The sequence below is a fragment of the Eucyclogobius newberryi genome, unplaced genomic scaffold, assembly GCF_026437365.1.
Source record: "Eucyclogobius newberryi isolate DKJ021-1_F unplaced genomic scaffold, fEucNew1.0.hap1 SCAF_21, whole genome shotgun sequence".
In the NCBI taxonomy this organism is placed as follows: Eukaryota; Metazoa; Chordata; class Actinopteri; order Gobiiformes; family Gobiidae; genus Eucyclogobius; species Eucyclogobius newberryi.
In genome coordinates this window covers 2,734,041-2,752,848 of record NW_027315846.1, presented here as the reverse complement: position 1 = coordinate 2,752,848, position 18,808 = coordinate 2,734,041, and the positions used below count along the sequence as shown (strand labels likewise).

Below are 18,808 nucleotides of genomic sequence, written 5' to 3'. Positions count from 1 at the left end.
CTCATCCTCCCTTCTCTCCCCCTCCCTGATCATCCTCCCACTCCTCACCCTCTACCTTCCTCCACCTCTCCCCTCCCTCCTCCCTCCTCGTCCTCCTCCCCTTCTCCCTCATCACCCTCCTCCTCCCTGCCTCCATCCTCCTCTCCCTCCCCCTCCTCCCTCTTCCCTCACCCTCCCTCCTCCTCTCCTCCTCCCTCATCACCCTCCTCCTCCCTCCCTCCTCTCCTCCTCTCCTCCCTCCCTCCTCCCTCCTCACTCCTCCTCCTCCTCCTCGCGATGAAGGCAGCCCCGCGCGGCTCTCACTGGTGACGCGCTCGTGCCGCCGCCGCTTCTTCTCCCCCCCCCCCCTCGCCCCCCTTAAACGCGCACACACACATACGGGACACACGCGCGCACACACCGAGCCTCGCCGCATCTGCACCGTCCTCATCCTCATTTCCTCCCCCCCTAAAAAAAAAGAAAACAACGAGGGGACGCGCGCGGCTGCCGGTTCCGTCGCGCCACGAAGCCCCGCGAGCCCCGTGTGTGTGTGCGTGCCTTTGACGCAGGTTCCCGCTCCTCCGCGCACCGCGACTGTGTAAACTCTGCGCACCGACAAACGCCGCACAGCCAGGTAAGCGGAACCGAGACGTGCGCGCGCGTCTCCATCATCCTTTCTGCTCCGGTTTAGTGAATCCTGGCCCCTGCGCGTCGGTGACCGTAAACCGCCGCCGTCCGTTTTGCCTGGGAACAAGCTGAAAGGTGACGCGCGGCACGAGGGTGAGAGAAAACCCGCGATCGGCGCCGGGATTATTTTTTTTGGTTGCGGTAAAACGGACGCGTCATGTGAGGTTTTGTGGCTGTGATTGTGGCGCGGTTGTGGCGCGGTTGTGTCGCGCGGGGGAAAAGCCCGTCACTGCGTCGTTTCCATCGGAATGCGGCGCACACGGGCTCAGGAGCGCGCGTCTCCCCAAACCTGTCCCTCTGAACGGCTTTGACCCGCGTGACAATCGCCCCGGGGCGTGCGATATAAAGACACAAGATCAAATAGCGCAGTGTGTTTCGCGCGCGAGCCGTTCCGTCTCTCTCGCGTCTGTCGCGGCTCACGAAACGCCGCAGTTGCGCGATGTCGAGTGCACAACGTGAATAATCTGACTCCAAAATGTGTTTCTGCTCAAGGTCACGTCACAACAGCGCGGTTTTTTTTTTTTGCGTGTCGCGTCTCCGGCTTTGCGCACGGAATCGCGAGCGCGGGGAAAACGGATTTGGCGTTTGTGCGGTTTGTTGTTGAAGGCCGGACCGAGCCAGCGCAGTGCAGTGTCCGGCACCCCCCCCCCCCCCCCCTCCACCACCACCACTGATGGAGAAACCCCCCATCAGCGGCTGCGCGTCTTCGGACCCGCCGCGGTCGTTCGCTCCTGCGCGCGTCACAACGTCAGACTTTTTGGAGCTGAATTATGCATCGCGGGATTGACGCATTCCTCGCCGCGATGTGCCACGCGATGAGTCAATAATTAATGATGTTGGAAGCTGCTCAACTTGTCATGATCGCCGCTTCGACCCCGCCACGGTCTGACCCGCCACTGTCTGACCCCGCCACGGTCTGACCCATGTGCAGGAGACCTCGGCGGGGGCCAGAGTCTGATTTGGGTTGTTGTTTGTTGTGTGGAATCGTAAATACAGGTTTAAAATGAAGAGAAATTGAGCAAAAGGAACCAAAAAAGCACCAACAGGTCAAAGCACGAGGGTTTGAAGGGGCATCCAGCATTTTATTGCATTATTGTGTCATTATCGTTCTCTCTCAAATGTCTTTCTCCACGTCTCTCCGCTGATCCGACCCGTAACTTGGCGGCGTGACCTGCTCCGTCTCCATGGAGATCGATCGATACACTGTAGATTGTGGGATGTTCTGGACAAAGCAAAAGCATCAGCACCAGAGAAGTCCCAGAGTCAGGATCTGGAGCGGGTTTATTTGGTGTTTTTTGAGGTTCGCCTCGGTCGTTTCGCTGAACTTCTCTTCGTTTGAAACCTTGTGATCGTGATGATCTTTGTGATCATGAGCATCTTTGTGATTGTGAGCATCTTTGTGATCGTGAGCATCTTTGTGATCGTGAGTATCTTTGTGATCGTGAGCATCTTTGTGATCGTGAGCATCTTTGTGATCATGAGCATCTTTGTGATCGTGAGTATCTTTGTGATCGTGAGTATCTTTGTGATCGTGAGCATCTTTGTGATCGTGAGCATCTTTGTGATCGTGAGTATCTTTGTGATCGTGAGCATCTTTGTGATCGTGAGCATCTTTGTGATCGTGAGCATCTTTGTTCACGCGCATAGATCGCAGCAAAACTGGGATTAAACATTTAAAACTAGTCCTGGACATGAACCAGGACTAGAACCAAACCACATCTACGTCTGGACTAATCTGGGCTCAAACCGAGACCCAACCAGGACAAACCTTCGATACTTGACATAGAATACAAAAAAAATGGACGTTCATCAATAAATAAGGCACTTTATTCGTATATTCTCTATAGAAGTCTTCGGTCGCCGTATCTGAAGCTTCATTTGGTTCAAAAATGTATTCAAACAGTTGTAGAATAGAAATGACCAGTCGACTTATCAGATAAATATTGGTTGAATCGTCAGCTGCATCGCTCTGGCCTCACCAGCAGGAGGCATCCCAAAGTCTGGGCGGGTTTTATCTGTAGCCACACCCCCAGACACAGGGAGAACGTGCAAACTCCACACACTGAGCCAAGAGTCAAACTTCGTGCTTTACGATTCGCTGTCACTAGTTGTAAATTCTTTCATAACGTCGATTAAAATCAAGAAAATGCGCCGTCATTTCACCTGAAACTGCGGTTGACAGACGCGTCTCAATCATTGTGTAACATGGAGCTCTTAATGTTCCGTGAAAGCTTTATCTGCAGAGGCCGTAACATCGAACGATCGTCGGAGCGTTTAAACCCGATAAGGGACGGAAACGGTGAATAAATCCATCTGAACGTCTGTTTACATCTTATCACGACACATTCTCCCCGAGCAGAGCAGTGCATTCCGGGACCGAGCAGAGCAGTGCATTCTGGGACTGAGCAGAGAAACTGTAGTACTGCATATTTCAACTTCTGTGGATAAGATTCTGATAATCCTACAACTACTGCCAATCCAGAGACTGCAGTATCTTACTACTCATACCCCTATTCCTACTACTCCTACTTCTACTCCTCCTATTCCTACTACTCCTACTTCTACTCCTCCTATTCCTACTACTCCTACTTCTACTCCTCCTATTCCTACTACTCCTACTTCTACTCCTCCTATTCCTACTACTCCTACTTCTACTCCTCCTATTCCTACTACTCCTACTTCTACTCCTCCTATTCCTACTACTCCTACTTCTACTCCTCCTATTCCTACTACTCCTACTTCTACTCCTCCTATTCCTACTACTCCTACTTCTACTCCTCCTATTCCTACTACTCCTACTTCTACTCCTCCTATTCCTAATACTCCTACTCCTACTACTCCTACCACTACTACTTCTACGAGAACTACTATTACTACGAGAACTACTTCCTATACTGCTATTAGAACTATTACTACTTCTACTATTACTACTACTACTACAACTTCTACTACTACTACTGCTACTGCTACTACTGCTAATATTACTACTAGAACTACTACTACTACTACAATAACTACTACTTCTAATACTGCTATTGCTACTACTACTACTACTACGAGAAATACACCTACTGCTAGAATTATTAATACCACTAGAACTGCTATTACTACTACTACTACTACTACTATTACTACTTTTACTACTACCCTTACTACTACTACTTATTTATTTGTGTATTGTTTATTTGCTGGACACAGATAAAACAGCACCCGACCCCATGTTCCGTGGCCTGAGGTCAGAGGTCAGAGTTATTGGTGCCGTGTGGTTTTTAAACTGCGCTGTGACTTGTACTTATACTACTGACACCAACGTCTTTACTCTCACACCGGCGACGTGTCTGGTCCATGGACACAAAGACACCGCCTTGGCAACGTATCTGTTCAATTACAAGCGCCTATAGCAACACCCACCAACACAAAACCGCTGCTGACGAGGTGTTTGAAGCGGTCGTGCCGGCAGTTTGCCAAGATGCATCATGGGTGATCTCCTACGCCGCCGCTGCAGGACGTGCGTTTGTCCAGAAGGCGAGGACGATCTGCTGGAGGTGTAGCCGACTGCGCGTGTTTAGCTTGTCCTCACATTAGCCGGAGTCGCAGTAACAGTAGCAGTAATAGTAGTAGTAGTAGTAGTAGTAGCAGTTGTAGTAGAAGTTGTAGTAGAAGTTGTAGTAGAAGTTGTAGTAGCAGTAATAGTAGCAGTTGTAGTAGCAGTAATAGTAGCAGTTGTTGTAGCAGTATCAGCAGTTGTAGTAGCAGTAATAGTAGCAGTTGTAGTAGCAGTAATAGTAGCAGTTGTAGTTGCAGTAATAGTAGCAGTTGTAGTAGCAGTAATAGTAGCAGTTGTAGTAGCAGTAATAGTAGCAGTTGTAGTAGCAGTATCAGCAGTTGTAGTAGCAGTAATAGTAGCAGTTGTAGTAGCAGTAATAGTAGCAGTTGTAGTAGCAGTATCAGCAGTTGTAGTAGCAGTAATAGTAGCAGTTGTAGTAGCAGTAATAGTAGCAGTTGTAGTAGCAGTATCAGCAGTTGTATTAGCAGTTGTAGTAGCAGTAATAGTAGCAGTTGTAGTTGCAGTAATAGTAGCAGTTGTAGTTGCAGTAATAGTAGCAGTTGTAGTAGCAGTAATAGTAGCAGTTGTAGTTGCAGTAATAGTAGCAGTTGTAGTTGCAGTAATAGTAGCAGTTGTAGTAGCAGTAATAGTAGCAGTTGTTGTAGCAGTATCAGCAGTTGTAGTAGCAGTAATAGTAGCAGTTGTAGTAGCAGTAATAGTAGCAGTTGTTGTAGCAGTATCAGCAGTTGTAGTAGCAGTAATAGTAGCAGTTGTAGTAGCAGTAATAGTAGCAGTTGTAGTAGCAGTAATAGTAGCAGTTGTTGTAGCAGTATCAGCAGTTGTAGTAGCCCTAATAGTAGCAGTTGTAGTAGCAGTAATAGTAGCAGTTGTAGTAGCAGTATCAGCAGTTGTAGTAGCAGTAATAGTAGCAGTTGTAGTAGCAGTAATAGTAGCAGTTGTAGTAGCAGTAATAGTAGCAGTTGTTGTAGCAGTATCAGCAGTTGTAGTAGCAGTAATAGTAGCAGTTGTAGTAGCAGTAATAGTAGCAGTTGTAGTAGCAGTATCAGCAGTTGTAGTAGCAGTTGTAGTAGCAGTAATAGTAGCAGTTGTAGTAGCAGTAATAGTAGCAGTTGTAGTAGCAGTAATAGTAGCAGTTGTTGTAGCAGTATCAGCAGTTGTAGTAGCAGTAATAGTAGCAGTTGTAGTAGCAGTAATAGTAGCAGTTGTAGTTGCAGTAATAGTAGCAGTTGTAGTAGCAGTAATAGTAGCAGTTGTAGTAGCAGTAATAGTAGCAGTTGTAGTAGCAGTATCAGCAGTTGTAGTAGCAGTAATAGTAGCAGTTGTAGTAGCAGTAATAGTAGCAGTTGTAGTAGCAGTATCAGCAGTTGTATTAGCAGTTGTAGTAGCAGTAATAGTAGCAGTTGTAGTTGCAGTAATAGTAGCAGTTGTAGTTGCAGTAATAGTAGCAGTTGTAGTAGCAGTAATAGTAGCAGTTGTTGTAGCAGTAATAGTAGCAGTTGTTGTAGCAGTATCAGCAGTTGTAGTAGCAGTAATAGTAGCAGTTGTAGTAGCAGTAATAGTAGCAGTTGTAGTAGCAGTAATAGTAGCAGTTGTTGTAGCAGTATCAGCAGTTGTAGTAGCAGTAATAGTAGCAGTTGTAGTAGCAGTAATAGTAGCAGTTGTAGTAGCAGTAATAGTAGCAGTTGTTGTAGCAGTATCAGCAGTTGTAGTAGCAGTAATAGTAGCAGTTGTAGTAGCAGTAATAGTAGCAGTTGTAGTAGCAGTAATAGTAGCAGTTGTTGTAGCAGTATCAGCAGTTGTATTAGCAGTTGTAGTAGCAGTAATAGTAGCAGTTGTAGTTGCAGTAATAGTAGCAGTTGTAGTAGCAGTAATAGTAGCAGTTGTAGTAGCAGTAATAGTAGCAGTTGTTGTAGCAGTATCAGCAGTTGTAGTAGCAGTAATAGTAGCAGTTGTAGTAGCAGTAATAGTAGCAGTTGTAGTAGCAGTAATAGTAGCAGTTGTTGTAGCAGTATCAGCAGTTGTAGTAGCAGTAATAGTAGCAGTTGTAGTAGCAGTAATAGTAGCAGTTGTAGTAGCAGTAATAGTAGCAGTTGTTGTAGCAGTATCAGCAGTTGTAGTAGCAGTAATAGTAGCAGTTGTAGTAGCAGTAATAGTAGCAGTTGTAGTAGCAGTAATAGTAGCAGTTGTTGTAGCAGTATCAGCAGTTGTAGTAGATGTTCCGTGAAGGCAGCGGGCTGTGTGCAGTAGGAAACTTGACCGGAGCCCATTGATCTGTGTCCCGCGAGTGTGAGAAGATCCAGGTCAGGCAGAAACACAGGCGCAGAAACGGACCAGCAGGGGGCGCAACCATCAGGGAGGTTCAGATTTAACTGCACTTTACACACGTATTTGTTTCATTGACTTACATTCATTTCATAACCTTAAAGGGCCCATGACAAGATTTTTTGAGTTTCTAATTTTGTCTTTATTTGTTGTATTTGTACCTGTTGTACATATAAATGATAGTTTTACACCGATTGAGCAGGTATTTGTGGAGAAAACGTTGAAAAATCTGTAGAAAATGGCAAGAAGTGACATCACACCAGGGACACTCATTCCAGTCAAAGTTGATGCAGAATTTACACAAAGAAACAACAATGTTTTTGACTCTCTAAACATGATAAAGTCGCTCTAATATATTTCTATTTGTCAAAAAATTGACATACAGATTACATAGTTTTTGCCAAGGTGGATGCTGGGTAATTTCCTGGTGTGATGTCATAAATTACAAACCCAAATTAAATAATATGTTTAACAAGATTTAGAATATATGTACGAATCTTAACTGCATTTTAGTTTAGTTTAATGAGCCGTCCAACCTGCAGGGGGCACTTTAACTTAAACCCAAACTGTAACCTATTTTAACAACTTCTGAAAATGTAATATTGTTGTTTATCCAAAAATACATTATTTCCATGTGTACATTACGATTACTTAATGTTTGTGCCCATAACATAAGATTATGATTATTATGCTAAATACCCGCCCACAAAATCAAAACGGGATCTAAACTTGGACCAGACGAGACACAAACAATTCAACTAAACGCAGTGAATAAATCATAAATAACAGGTGATTTATTCAATATTTTTTGGTTTGGTTTTAGTTCTTCTGTTACTAACAATTATTTTAGAGGTCAACCTGCCGAGCGATTGATTCTGAAGCACATTTTAAACACATTTCTATCCAAATAAAGGGTGAAATACACTGACTGAAGACTTCTAGTGAGAGAACATTTATGAACCAAGCGTCTTACCGATGAAAATATGTTCTTTTTGTACACATCTTTGAGCCGCCGTCGTCCGGGTAACCGCCCGGCGCTTGTGTCCGCAGGAGCCATGGGAAAGCAGAACAGTAAGCTGACCCCGGAGGTGATGGAGGACCTGGTGAAGAACACGGAGTTTAACGAACACGAGCTCAAGCAGTGGTACAAGGGCTTCCTGAAGGACTGCCCCAGCGGACGCCTCAACCTCGACGAGTTCCAGCAGCTATACGTCAAGGTAATGCCGCCCACGCGGATGATTGTGCGCTTATTTCTTTTTTATGTACCGTATTTTCCGGAGTATAAGTTGCACCAGCCAAAAAATGCCTAATAGAGAAGAAAAAAACATATAAGTCGCACTGGAACATGGTGAATAGGTGTACGTATGCTAACGCTAACACCTTCAGCTACATGACGTATGCTAACGCTAACACCTTCGGCAACATGACGTATGCTAACGCTAACACCTTCGGCTACATGACGTATGCTAACGCTAACACCTTCGGCTACATGACGTATGCTAACGCTAACACCTTCAGCTACATGACGTATGCTAACGCTAACACCTTCAGCTACATGACGTATGCTAACGCTAACACCTTCGGCTACATGACGTATGCTAACGCTAACACCTTCAGCTACATGACGTATGCTAACGCTAACACCTTCAGCTACATGACGTATGCTAACGCTAACACCTTCAGCTACATGACGTATGCTAACGCTAACACCTTCAGCTACATGACGTATGCTAACGCTAACACCTTCAGCTACATGACGTATGCTAACGCTAACACCTTCTGCTACATGAGGCACAGACAGAACTGTGGTAAGTGTCTGGTATGTTAACGTAACATATGAACAGTTATTCAGATAACTATAGCATAAAGAACATGCTAACAAGTTTAGCAAAGCATCAGTTTGACCCCAAATCACTAAATCCATTGAATTCTTCTTCCTCTGTGTCACTTCTAAACAACTCCACAAACTCCAGAGGTAGAGGAAGTGCAGATTCTTCTTCTGCGTCGCTTAGAGTCTAGAGCGCCCTCTTGTGGCTGTCAGTGTGAAATTAACGAATGATATCACATATAAGTCGCACCCCGGGCCAAACAAAAGAAAAACACTAAAAATACAAATGACACCAAGGCCAAAATAAACGTATGTCAAGGATAATGTCGGTTCAGTTCTTAAATCGTCGTTTGTATCATCCATTTTTCTTTTGACGGCCTTTTCTCTGCTGCCGGGAGTATGTTCCAAAGGTATCCATTTATTGAGTCCATGGCAGGAGTTTTGAGGCCCAGGTACATAGTTCTGAAAACGAGTGGGTTTCAGTCCATTATTTGTGAGCGTCAGGACGGTCCCAGAGCACGTGATAGTGGTTTGCCTCCTGGTGGCGCTGTTTCTCCAACAGTTTGCGTTTCCTTGTGAGTAATGAGCACTTTGACACGGTGTTAAGAAGAAACGTGACACATTTTTCCAACAGAATTCTCTCCAAACATGTGATTTTGAGGTCCTACATTGAGAAGTACGCACTTTTTCCCATCCTTCGTCAGTCAAAACAAAATATCCTTCTTTTTCCCGATTTATCTTGAATTAGTAGCGTGTCTTGTCCAAATTGTGAATACATTTATATAATTTAGATATTAATCCCCTTGAACGTTGATAGGCTTTAATACATTTTTCAGTCAAAGGGCTGCAGTGGTTTGTGCTTTTATTGCATCGCAGCAGTTTGTTTTTCACATGTTTTAATAAATGCTAATGCAGGACTTTTATCTGGATCCAGCATTTTGTGTCTGGAAAAGCGTTTTATTTATTTCTTTAACAGGGACAACGCAGTCATAGATGGGCACGTGCAACGCTGTAACTGATGCGACTGAGACTGAGCATGTGTTGGGTTTTTGACCATTTCTTTTTCAAATCTGAAGCTAATTCAAACAACAATTTGATCTCTATCGACTTTCTTTTTATAGTTTACCTTCCCGGAAGCTTGATCATTTTTGGGTTTTTTTATCAGATGGTGAACAAAATGGAATAAAAGCAGAAAAGATCAACCAGGTCGGTGCCGGTACGTCGGAATTCAAGCAGTTATAAGGCTTTTTGTACTCATTGTAAAAGCTTCTTCAAAGGTGTGAAACCATGAAAAACAGTTCATTTTAAACTCTTTGCACTGGTCCAAACTCATTCCAAGTCCAACCACAAGTTCGTAAGAGCTTTTCATAACGTTCAGAGGCCAGAGCGTCAAGGCAACAACCAGCATCCGAAGAGTGGTTCACGAACAACAGAAAACGCTTCATGATTAGACGCAGACAGCACTCATCGATCTTTTATTGACCCCACGAGCTGATTATACGACATACGTTTCTGTCCTTTCCCCTCGCTCCAGTTCTTCCCGTACGGCGACGCGTCCAAGTTCGCGCAGCACGCCTTCAGGACCTTCGACAAGAACAGCGACGGCACGATCGACTTCCGAGAGTTCATCTGCGCCCTGTCCATCACCTCCAGGGGGAGCTTCGAGCAGAAGCTCAACTGGGCGTTCAACATGTACGACCTGGACGGCGACGGCAAGATCACGCGAGTCGAGATGCTGGAGATCATCGAGGTGAGTCGGGGGGGAAAGTGCCGTCGGCGTTTCGGGCGGGAGTGACTTGAAAGACACGTATCCCGCATTATTTGTCTCGTTATTGGCGTTTAAACCTGTTCTTGTACCTTTTATTTTGGCGTCTTCCGTCTTAGCACGCACGACTTTGTATCTGTGAGGTGTTATCTTGTCAGGATTTGGTGCTAGCGCTCCATCTGCTGGCAGCGGAGCGAATTGCCACGGAGAAAGAAAGAAAACCTAGCTTGCCCTGACGTAAGCGCACAGTTGTAATGAACGTGGTTTGAGGCAGAAAAGCTCAGAACGAGTCTGGAGATGATTTACTAATTTTACTAAATTTTTTAACGTTTGAAACAGAGTGTTTTTTGACGCTCAGAGCAAAAACAACCTTGTAAACAGGATTCATTAAACGAGTGTGTAGTAAATAGAGTGCGTTTTTGAAACTAGAACTTCCAAACAGTTCAGAAAGATCAGATTTTGTCCTGTTTGTTATTCGTTATTTCAATACTAGTTTTAGTATCAACTAGTATCTGATTTTCTGATTTATAATTTCCTGACACAATAATACTCATAGTTAAATGAGAAATGTAATCACTGGAACTAAAAGTAGTTTAAAGGTCAAACTGTTGCGTCTGTGATACCTATAAATATGGTTGAACATAGACGCACAACGTCACCAGCGCTCGTTTTGTTTAAGGAAATTCTCGTCCTTTCACAGGAACAAAACCTTCTTCTGTCTGTTTTCATGTTGGAAATTCATCTCATAAAAACAAAAAATACTTCATGTGGTAAAATGGAGAGTTTCAGCTTTAGCTCTTTATTCTAGGTCCATTTTAAACTAACTCCCGTCCTCTTAAAGGGTCTCTGACTTTATTTGGTGTATTTATACCTGTTGTACATATACATTATAGTTTTACACCAATCAAGCAGGTATTTGTGGAGAAAATGTTGAAAAATCTATAGAAAATTTATAGGAAGTGACATCACACCAGGGTCATTCCAGTCAAAGTTTATGCAGAATTTACACAAAGAAACAACTTTTTTGACTCTAAACATTAATTCAACAAAATAACATTTTTATTTGTCAAATAAAAAACCTGTGACATTAGATGAGTTTTGGCCCAGTGTTTTCTGAGTAATTTCCTAGTGTGATGTCATCAATTACAAACAGGAAGTGACATTATAAACAGTTTTAGACTCAGGCACTTAGACCCCTGAAAGTAGCGATGTCACGGATGCAACGGAGGAACTGAATTTGAGCATCTTTTGCCAATTTTTTTCATGCAAGTCCATTGTTGTGCCCTTTAGCAAGACTATGATCTCACTTTTCTGCATTTAGTGTGTGATTTCTGTCAGTTTTTGTCCGTCAGAAAGCATAAACCACTATTATTACATCACCTCTTCATCATTTTCAATGAGTGGCAGTAAAAAATAAGCTATAAAATGTATTAAAAAACAAATAAACACTCTTTCTTTTTAAACATTCTGTCGATTCTCGCTCTGATTCGGCGGCGTGTGAGGGAAGGGCATGTTATATATAAAAATACGGCTGCAGTTGTATCGCGTTGCCCAAGTCTATTTGTGGCCGGACAAAGGCGTAGTAGAGTGAGAGTGATACTGGAGCATTTTGACATTTGTCGTATCGATGGAGTCGGGGGCAGAGCGACCGCTGCGGCAGAGGAAAGACGACTCGCGGGGAAAACGCTCGGGCGCCGGCAACTCGGGCGGTTTTGGGGAATCGTCCCGGTCAAAGTCAGGGCGCGAATGTCATCGCAATCACAATTATCGATCTAAAACTAAATATAAAAAGTCTTCAAAATGATGCCAATGACATAAATGTGAAAGCCAAGGACAGAGGTGAGAGGAATCGCTGAAATGTGTATTATTTTATAATAACTACACCTTAAAGTGCCTATGACAGGTTTTTAATTTTGACTTTATTTGGTGTATTTAAACATGTTGTACATATAAATTATAGTTTTACACCAATCGATCAGGTATTTGTGGAGAAAAAAGTCTGTAGAAAATGACAGGAAGTGACATCACACCAGGGACACTCATTCCAGTCAAAGTTTATGCAGAATTTTCACAAAGAAACATCTTTTTTGACTCTCTAAACATCAATTCAACAAAATAAAGTTGCTCTCAAATATTTGTATTTGTCAAATAAAAAAAAGTGACATTAGATGAGTTTTTGCCCAGTGTTTGCGGGATAATTTCCTAGTGTGATGTCATCAATCACAAACAGGAAGTGAAATTATAAATCTAAAAAAATCGCTATTCTGTGATGACATTTTTAACTGCATCTTAGTGCAATGAGTCGTCCGACCTGTAGAGGGCACCTTAATTTGTCCGAACAAAACCTGAACAAAGACTTAAATCATATATATAGTTTATTACACATGATTCAGGCTAGGGTTATTAATTAGAGCTAGAGTATTAGTCAAGTGATTACTAAACGTTAAAGTGCTGACGGGTTCTCGTGATTTTCTAATTATGACGTTGTTTGGTGAGATTGTCCCTGTGGTGAATAATTATCAACGTTTTTCATGATATTTATCAGAAGTTTGTGAAGAATATTTGACAATTAAAAGACCGGAAGTAGAGCTCTACAACAGAAAACCTCTGTGACATCATCAAAAAGCGCCAATGTGGACGTGACTTACACCTTTCCGTAAGTTTAAACAAACATTTAACAAAATAAAGGTTTAATTATGTGTCAAATCATAACTACTGAATGATTTATATGGATTTTGGCCCTTGTTTACAATCTGGTCGCTAAGTAACAGTTGTAGAATTACCTCTGTCTATGTCATATTTGCTGGACGTGTCCAATGAGGGAGTGACAACCACAGTTTCTCCAGCAGCTCGTATTTCCCTGTGAGTAGTGAGCACTTTGCTTGACGCGGTGTCGGTGCAGCAGCTTAACTTTTTAAAAACGCTGAGTCATCCCGCGCTGCCCACGTTAAGCTTATATCCTCTCTGAAGCTCTTTGACGAACCTGTGTAGGCTTCTGTCCTTTATGTAACGATCGTCAACAACTAAGGTCCGATTTCAAACGGGAGCGACGTAAAACGGACACAAAATAGATGGATGATGTACATGAGATTGGGTCAGATTTAGTTTCTCTTTAATATTCTCTTGAAATAGTCCGTGTCCAGGGTGAGAAGGGCCTGTTGTGATCCGACCTGTTCGTCCCAGAGTCCTGGAGACGTACAGGTCCTGCAGAGATGGAAGTCTGCAGCCGATCACCTTCTCAGCAGAGGGTGCTGTAGTCTCTGTTTGTGCCTGGCTGTGGCTCCAGCGTACCACACAGTGATGGAGGAGGTGATGGAGGAGGTGATGAAGGAGGTGATGGAGGAGGTGATGGAGGAGGTGATGGAGGAGGTGATGGAGGAGGTGATGGAGGAGGTGATGGAGGAGGTGAGGATGGACTCAATGATGGCCGTGTAGAACTGCACCATCATCTCCGCTGGCAGCTTTGCTTTTCTCAGCTGTCGCAGGAAGTACATCCTCTGTTGGGCCTTCTTGATGAGGGAGCTGATGGTGGGCCCCCACTTGAGGTCCCGGGTGATGGTGGTGCCGAGAAAGAGGAGGGAGTCTACGGTGGTGATGGGGGAGTCTGAGATGGTTAGGGGGGGCTGGGGGGCTGTGACTTTCCTGGAGTCCACCATCATCTCCACTGTCTTCTGGGCGTTGAGCTCCAGGTTGTTACCGCTGTAGTTTGTGCACAGGGAGAAGAGCAGGGGAGAAAGTACACAGCCCTGTGGAACTCCTGTGCTGATATGTCCTGCGAGTGTTGAGAGTGATTGAATCAATAAGCTCCTATTTCAAATGCAATATGTAAGGATTAAACAAGTCAGAGCCTACACAGTTGTAACACACCGACGCAGAGTCTAGAACACTGAGTTGTTTAATCCGCTTATAACATGAGTCCCACAAACTGTAAACGCCAATACTTGAATATAAAAAAACAATTTCCTCCACAAGGGGTCAGTTATCTCAGTTTTAATTGATGCTAGCCTCTCCTGACGTCCGCTGAACTGTTGCCGGGAGCTAACTGTGCGACTTCTCCCTCACCACGGTTATAAAGGCTGATATTATTACGGTTGTGGTCCTCAGGCAATCTACAAAATGGTGGGCACCGTGATCATGATGAAGATGAACGAGGACGGCCTGACACCGGCGCAGCGGGTGGACAAGATCTTCAGCAAGATGGATAAGAACAACGACGACCAGATCTCGCTGGACGAGTTCAAAGAGGCGGCGAAGAGCGACCCGTCCATCGTCCTGCTGCTCCAGTGCGACATGCAGCAGAAGTGAGGCCGCCGTGACGCTGCTCCCACTGTAAATCCACACCACGACCTACGGACAGCAGCAGCAGCGGCGGCAGCGGCGGCGGCGGCGGCGGCGGCACTCTACCGTTTTAAATGTCTCATTATACTATGATATATGATGTAGGTTCTCTGCCATTTCCACGGGAGAAAAAAATAACAAATAATATTAACAAAATGCTTGGACTATTTTTCAATGGACTCGCTTCTTGTGGTCGTATGCATGAGAATGTCAAAGCTGAAAATAATTTTGAACATAGCTAAACTGTACATAGCCCCGTTAAGTGTTGGCGAGCTGAACTGCGTGCGCATTTTGGTCAAAGGTGCCGGGTGGAAATGTTTTTTGAAAGGTGGCGTTAGCGTCCAGGTATTTCAACTAGCTTGCGTCAAATCCACGTTGACTGGGTGACAAGTTAGCATTAACAAGTTAAAATTTAAAAAAAAAATAGCGACAAGAAGTGTAATAAGTTGGCAAAGTGTGTGATCTGGTGATTGAAATTGCCTGAATTACATGACATTATCTAACTCGCTACCTTGTGTGTGACGTTGTCGAGAACATTAGCGGCTGGTTTTAGCATCCACAGCGACAACAACCCAATTCGATAAGCGATTGGAAGAATGAAGAGTAGTTACTGAACCACAACAAACGTTGAGAAGCACTTTAGAGGCACGTTAAAATGAGAAAATAGCATCTTGTGCTACGCTAATCTATACTTTATCCAGTTAAAATGGGAAGGGCTAGAATAAGCAGCCAGATGCTAACACAAGATCTTGGCAATTGACCGTCAGATTAGCGTTAGCCATTTAGAACTGGCAATATTGTGCGAGTGTCCGAGTAAAGAACCTTAATAAATAATGTATAAAGGCAATAAGGTTTGAATCAGCAACTTATCGTCAACATGCTAAAGGCTAAAGTCATGCTAAAGCCTTTGGCAGAGAATAATTGATCCGTATGCTAGCTTTTTCGTACTCCCTGTATTTATTTCAACGCTTCCTCGTCATCGTGGTAGAGAAAAACGACTACTTTTCCCAAAAAATCATGCTTATTTCAATCGTCGTCAACGCGATGAAGGACGACGGCTACTTTTCCAAAATGCGCACGCGGTTTCATGAATTACAGCACCAAAGGGTCTAGTATATCATCCGTTTCTATCTCGAAAAATGCCGGTGTGGTTTAAACTCTAGGAAAAACCCTCGTTCCAAGTGTCACCGCTGCGAAAAACTGTCACCGCTTTACATTTTAGACAATGATTCCTACAATAATTGTAACGAACGTCTGAAAATCACGCTGAAAATCACGCGCGTCGAAAGCACTTTAATTCAGAATATTAACCTGATTTGAGCGGTATTGAGCGGTGTTTCTTACCGTACGGACAGGAATAAAAGAGTAAATATATCAATAAATACTTAATATTTCAGAATGACTCAAAATAACGTCAGAATTAAAGTGTTTTCCGCGTGGTTTTTGCGTGACGTTGTGCGGTGTCGAGCGTTTTCACACGATGGAACCCGGATGAAATAGGTTCTTTGCATGCGAATACTATGTGTCGAAAAAAAACAATATAATCTTATACCTTTTTGCATCTTTAGGTGGTTATAAAAAGAAAAACCCTCCTTCTGAAATGAAATGGTTACTTTATTTATTGTTGCATGGGATGTACAGTGTGTGAATTCACCCGTTCGCCCTCCGTAACCGCGGGAGCATGAATCCTGCCACATGTTTGTATGTCACACGCTGATTATTTGGGAGAAAAAACGGCTAAAGACGACGCGTGTTCGCCCTTAGTAAAGATGGCCGACAGGTTATGTGCAAAAATGATAAAATAAACTGCAAAAAACAATAAGAGGTTAACATGTCTTGGATTCAGAGTATTAATTAATCTCAATTTGTTTATAAAAGTTCAGTAGTTTTGACTGAGATTAGTTTAAAGTTCTGTTTGGATGCATTTCTGACTGGTTTTAATGCATTTATTTCTTGTTTCATGCTGTGGAGTAAGATTGATTTATTACGTTTAATTTTCTCCACTTTAGTAAATTTGAAAAAAAAATAATAAATTTGAAAAAAAAGAAATTTGAAAAAAAAAGAAATTTGAAAAAAAAAAGAAATTTGAAAATAAATAAATAAACAAAAAATATTGGTATATACTTTTTAAAGCATGTCCAAATTTAGACTCAGCATTAACTGATTAAAAAAAATAAAAACAACTCAAAGCAAGATTAATATTCTGAATTCAAATCATTTTAACTCTAAATATTTCCCTATTTGCAGTGTGGCCATACATGTAACTACTGCCACTACGACTTTTTAGTCAATAAAAATACACCTGAAAAACAGTACAAATGTTAGATATAGCAGGCTAAAGCTAGAACGTTCTGCCAAAACATGTTTATGGCGATATGTATTATTATAAGACGCGATTATATATGATTCAATTACTGCCATCTCTCTACATTCCTCTTTAGTTCTCAGTGCCAATCACAACACGCAATGAAATGTAATGTTCAAAGTGTAAGAAATAAGCATCGACAGAACATCTCGTATCCGACGGCTATCGCGCCAGAGTTCTCTGACAAAGTATTGAAAAATTGTGATGGCGCAATGACTAAATTAAAGTATAAAATATGCGTACTGCCAGCTTCCCCTGCTATTCCTTAGAATTACACGGAAAGTCATCAATCATGCATGACATTTAAAAGGCGCTCTAAGGGGCGTCATTTAGACCAATTACTGTATAAGCAGAGCGGTTAAGACGAGGAGGATTATGCAAATTAAACATACAGCGACTGCCAAGTTTAGTTCATTTCTCAGCAAATTGCACAACATTGATTAGTGACTATTTAAAGGATGAGAAGTATTAGCGTTCTGAGACTGTCTAGTTACAAAATAGTTACAAAAACCCATTTAAATCTGTTGCAATCACTGCCAACACTTGTTTCTGTTCTCAGATTTTCCCGCCATTTTTTATTAGCATTTTTAGCATACGACGCCAAAAAAAATGAGATGTCAAACAGACGCCCAGTTAATTTCTTTGCGTCGTTTCGATAGTTTTTTCGCGCTTTCGTCATATTTATTACACTTTCCGATCCACCGACTGTAATAAATAAAGTGATGTGTTATGCAACGGCGACACGTTGAAAATTGCCAGTCATGGTTAGCTTCGGTTGCTAACTCTTAAGCTAAGCGACGACTTCTGACCAGCGTTTACATGTCGGCGGTCTTCTGGGTCAAGGTTGAGTGTATTTAACGGCGTTTCCCCCACACGATTGTGAAGAGAGAGAAGAAAAAAATACCGCAATTGACCGATACAAAATGGCGGTGGTCGCGGCATATCGATGTTTACAGAAATCAAACGCGCCGCTGAATAAGGATTTGTCAACTTTCTTTTTTTTCGACCTTAAAAATGCTGTGATGTGTTTGTAAGATCTACTTCCGGAAACGGCATCGCAAACGAGGAAGAACTGTCTATTGTGTATGTTTACTGACACGTCGCGTTCCCGTTTTGTCCCCGCGTTTTTGTACGTAAAGTTTTATTGAATGTGCTGTGAGCGTGGAGGCCATCTTGGAAAGTTTGAAACGTCTCGAAAGAGGTTTTGGCGCCGACGGCAAAGTCTTTTTCCCGGAGACTCGACGGTGTTTCGCCCGAGCCCCGTGTTGTATTTATTTATTTACTTCATTTTGTATTAATATTTGACTGAGTTTGTCACATGTCTCCGCCCCTCTCTCCTCCGCCGGGACACTCGCTGACCCACTCGCGTCTCGTAAATGTTTGACACTATAAAGACCATACACCAGTGACTGTATTCTTTTTTAACGTGTGGCATGTGTTGCACCCAAATTATTTCTGTCGTGACAAAAATGAATAAACCATCAACGGGCTTTTTCAAAAGGATCACAGTGTCTGCATGTACTTTACTTCACAGTTATGTACACATTTACTACTACTACTACTACTACTACTACTACTACTACTACTACTACTATAAACACTACTACTATGACAAAGACTACTTCTACTGCTTTCTACAGGCAAAGCATTCACTCTTAACACTGATACTTTGCATGCATCTCTATGGACAGTTCCACAGTTGCCATGGTGACACGTTGCACACATTAGCGAACACAGACAAGACTTTTGACTTTAAGAAACTATGACTTAGTTTGGTGGTTTGTTTTACTTCTGTTAAGTCGCAGTTTGTGAAGACGTTTGGAAAAATGAGCGTAAGCGCTTGAATCCCTCTGTGATGTCATCAGTGTGCGACACAGTTGACACTTTTCTCTTTTCTGACACTTTTCTGACAGTTTAAACCATGGTTGGACTAAATAAAGGTGTTTTATGGTCTTA

At 42.9% G+C, this 18,808-nt stretch overlaps 1 protein-coding gene across 2 annotated transcripts; it reads left to right on the top strand.

The window, feature by feature from the left end:
- The first annotated feature begins 522 nt into the window (after positions 1-522).
- On the top strand, positions 523-18,353 carry LOC140370365 (visinin-like protein 1). Of its 2 annotated transcripts, none has more exons than XM_072457492.1 (4): positions 523-613; positions 7,607-7,773; positions 9,919-10,134; positions 14,254-18,353. In XM_072457492.1, exons 2-4 carry the CDS (start codon positions 7,612-7,614, stop codon positions 14,452-14,454), a joined length of 579 nt encoding a protein of 192 aa, XP_072313593.1. In that variant the 5' UTR covers positions 523-613; positions 7,607-7,611; the 3' UTR covers positions 14,455-18,353. The 2 variants fall into 2 exon arrangements, with proteins under 2 accessions (XP_072313593.1, XP_072313595.1); XM_072457494.1 differs by lacking the exon at positions 523-613 and adding an exon at positions 6,515-6,534.
- The last annotated feature ends 455 nt before the right edge of the window (positions 18,354-18,808 follow it).

Bases quoted from the DNA above. Each gene is read 5' to 3' on its own strand.
- LOC140370365 (XM_072457492.1), top strand. From the start codon at position 7,612: ATGGGAAAGCAGAACAGTAAGCTGACCCCGGAGGTGATGGAGGACCTG. The intron at 7,774-9,918 runs GTAATGCCGCCC...CCCTCGCTCCAG, and splicing joins TCCAGCAGCTATACGTCAAG to TTCTTCCCGTACGGCGACGC. The intron at 10,135-14,253 runs GTGAGTCGGGGG...TGTGGTCCTCAG, and splicing joins AGATGCTGGAGATCATCGAG to GCAATCTACAAAATGGTGGG.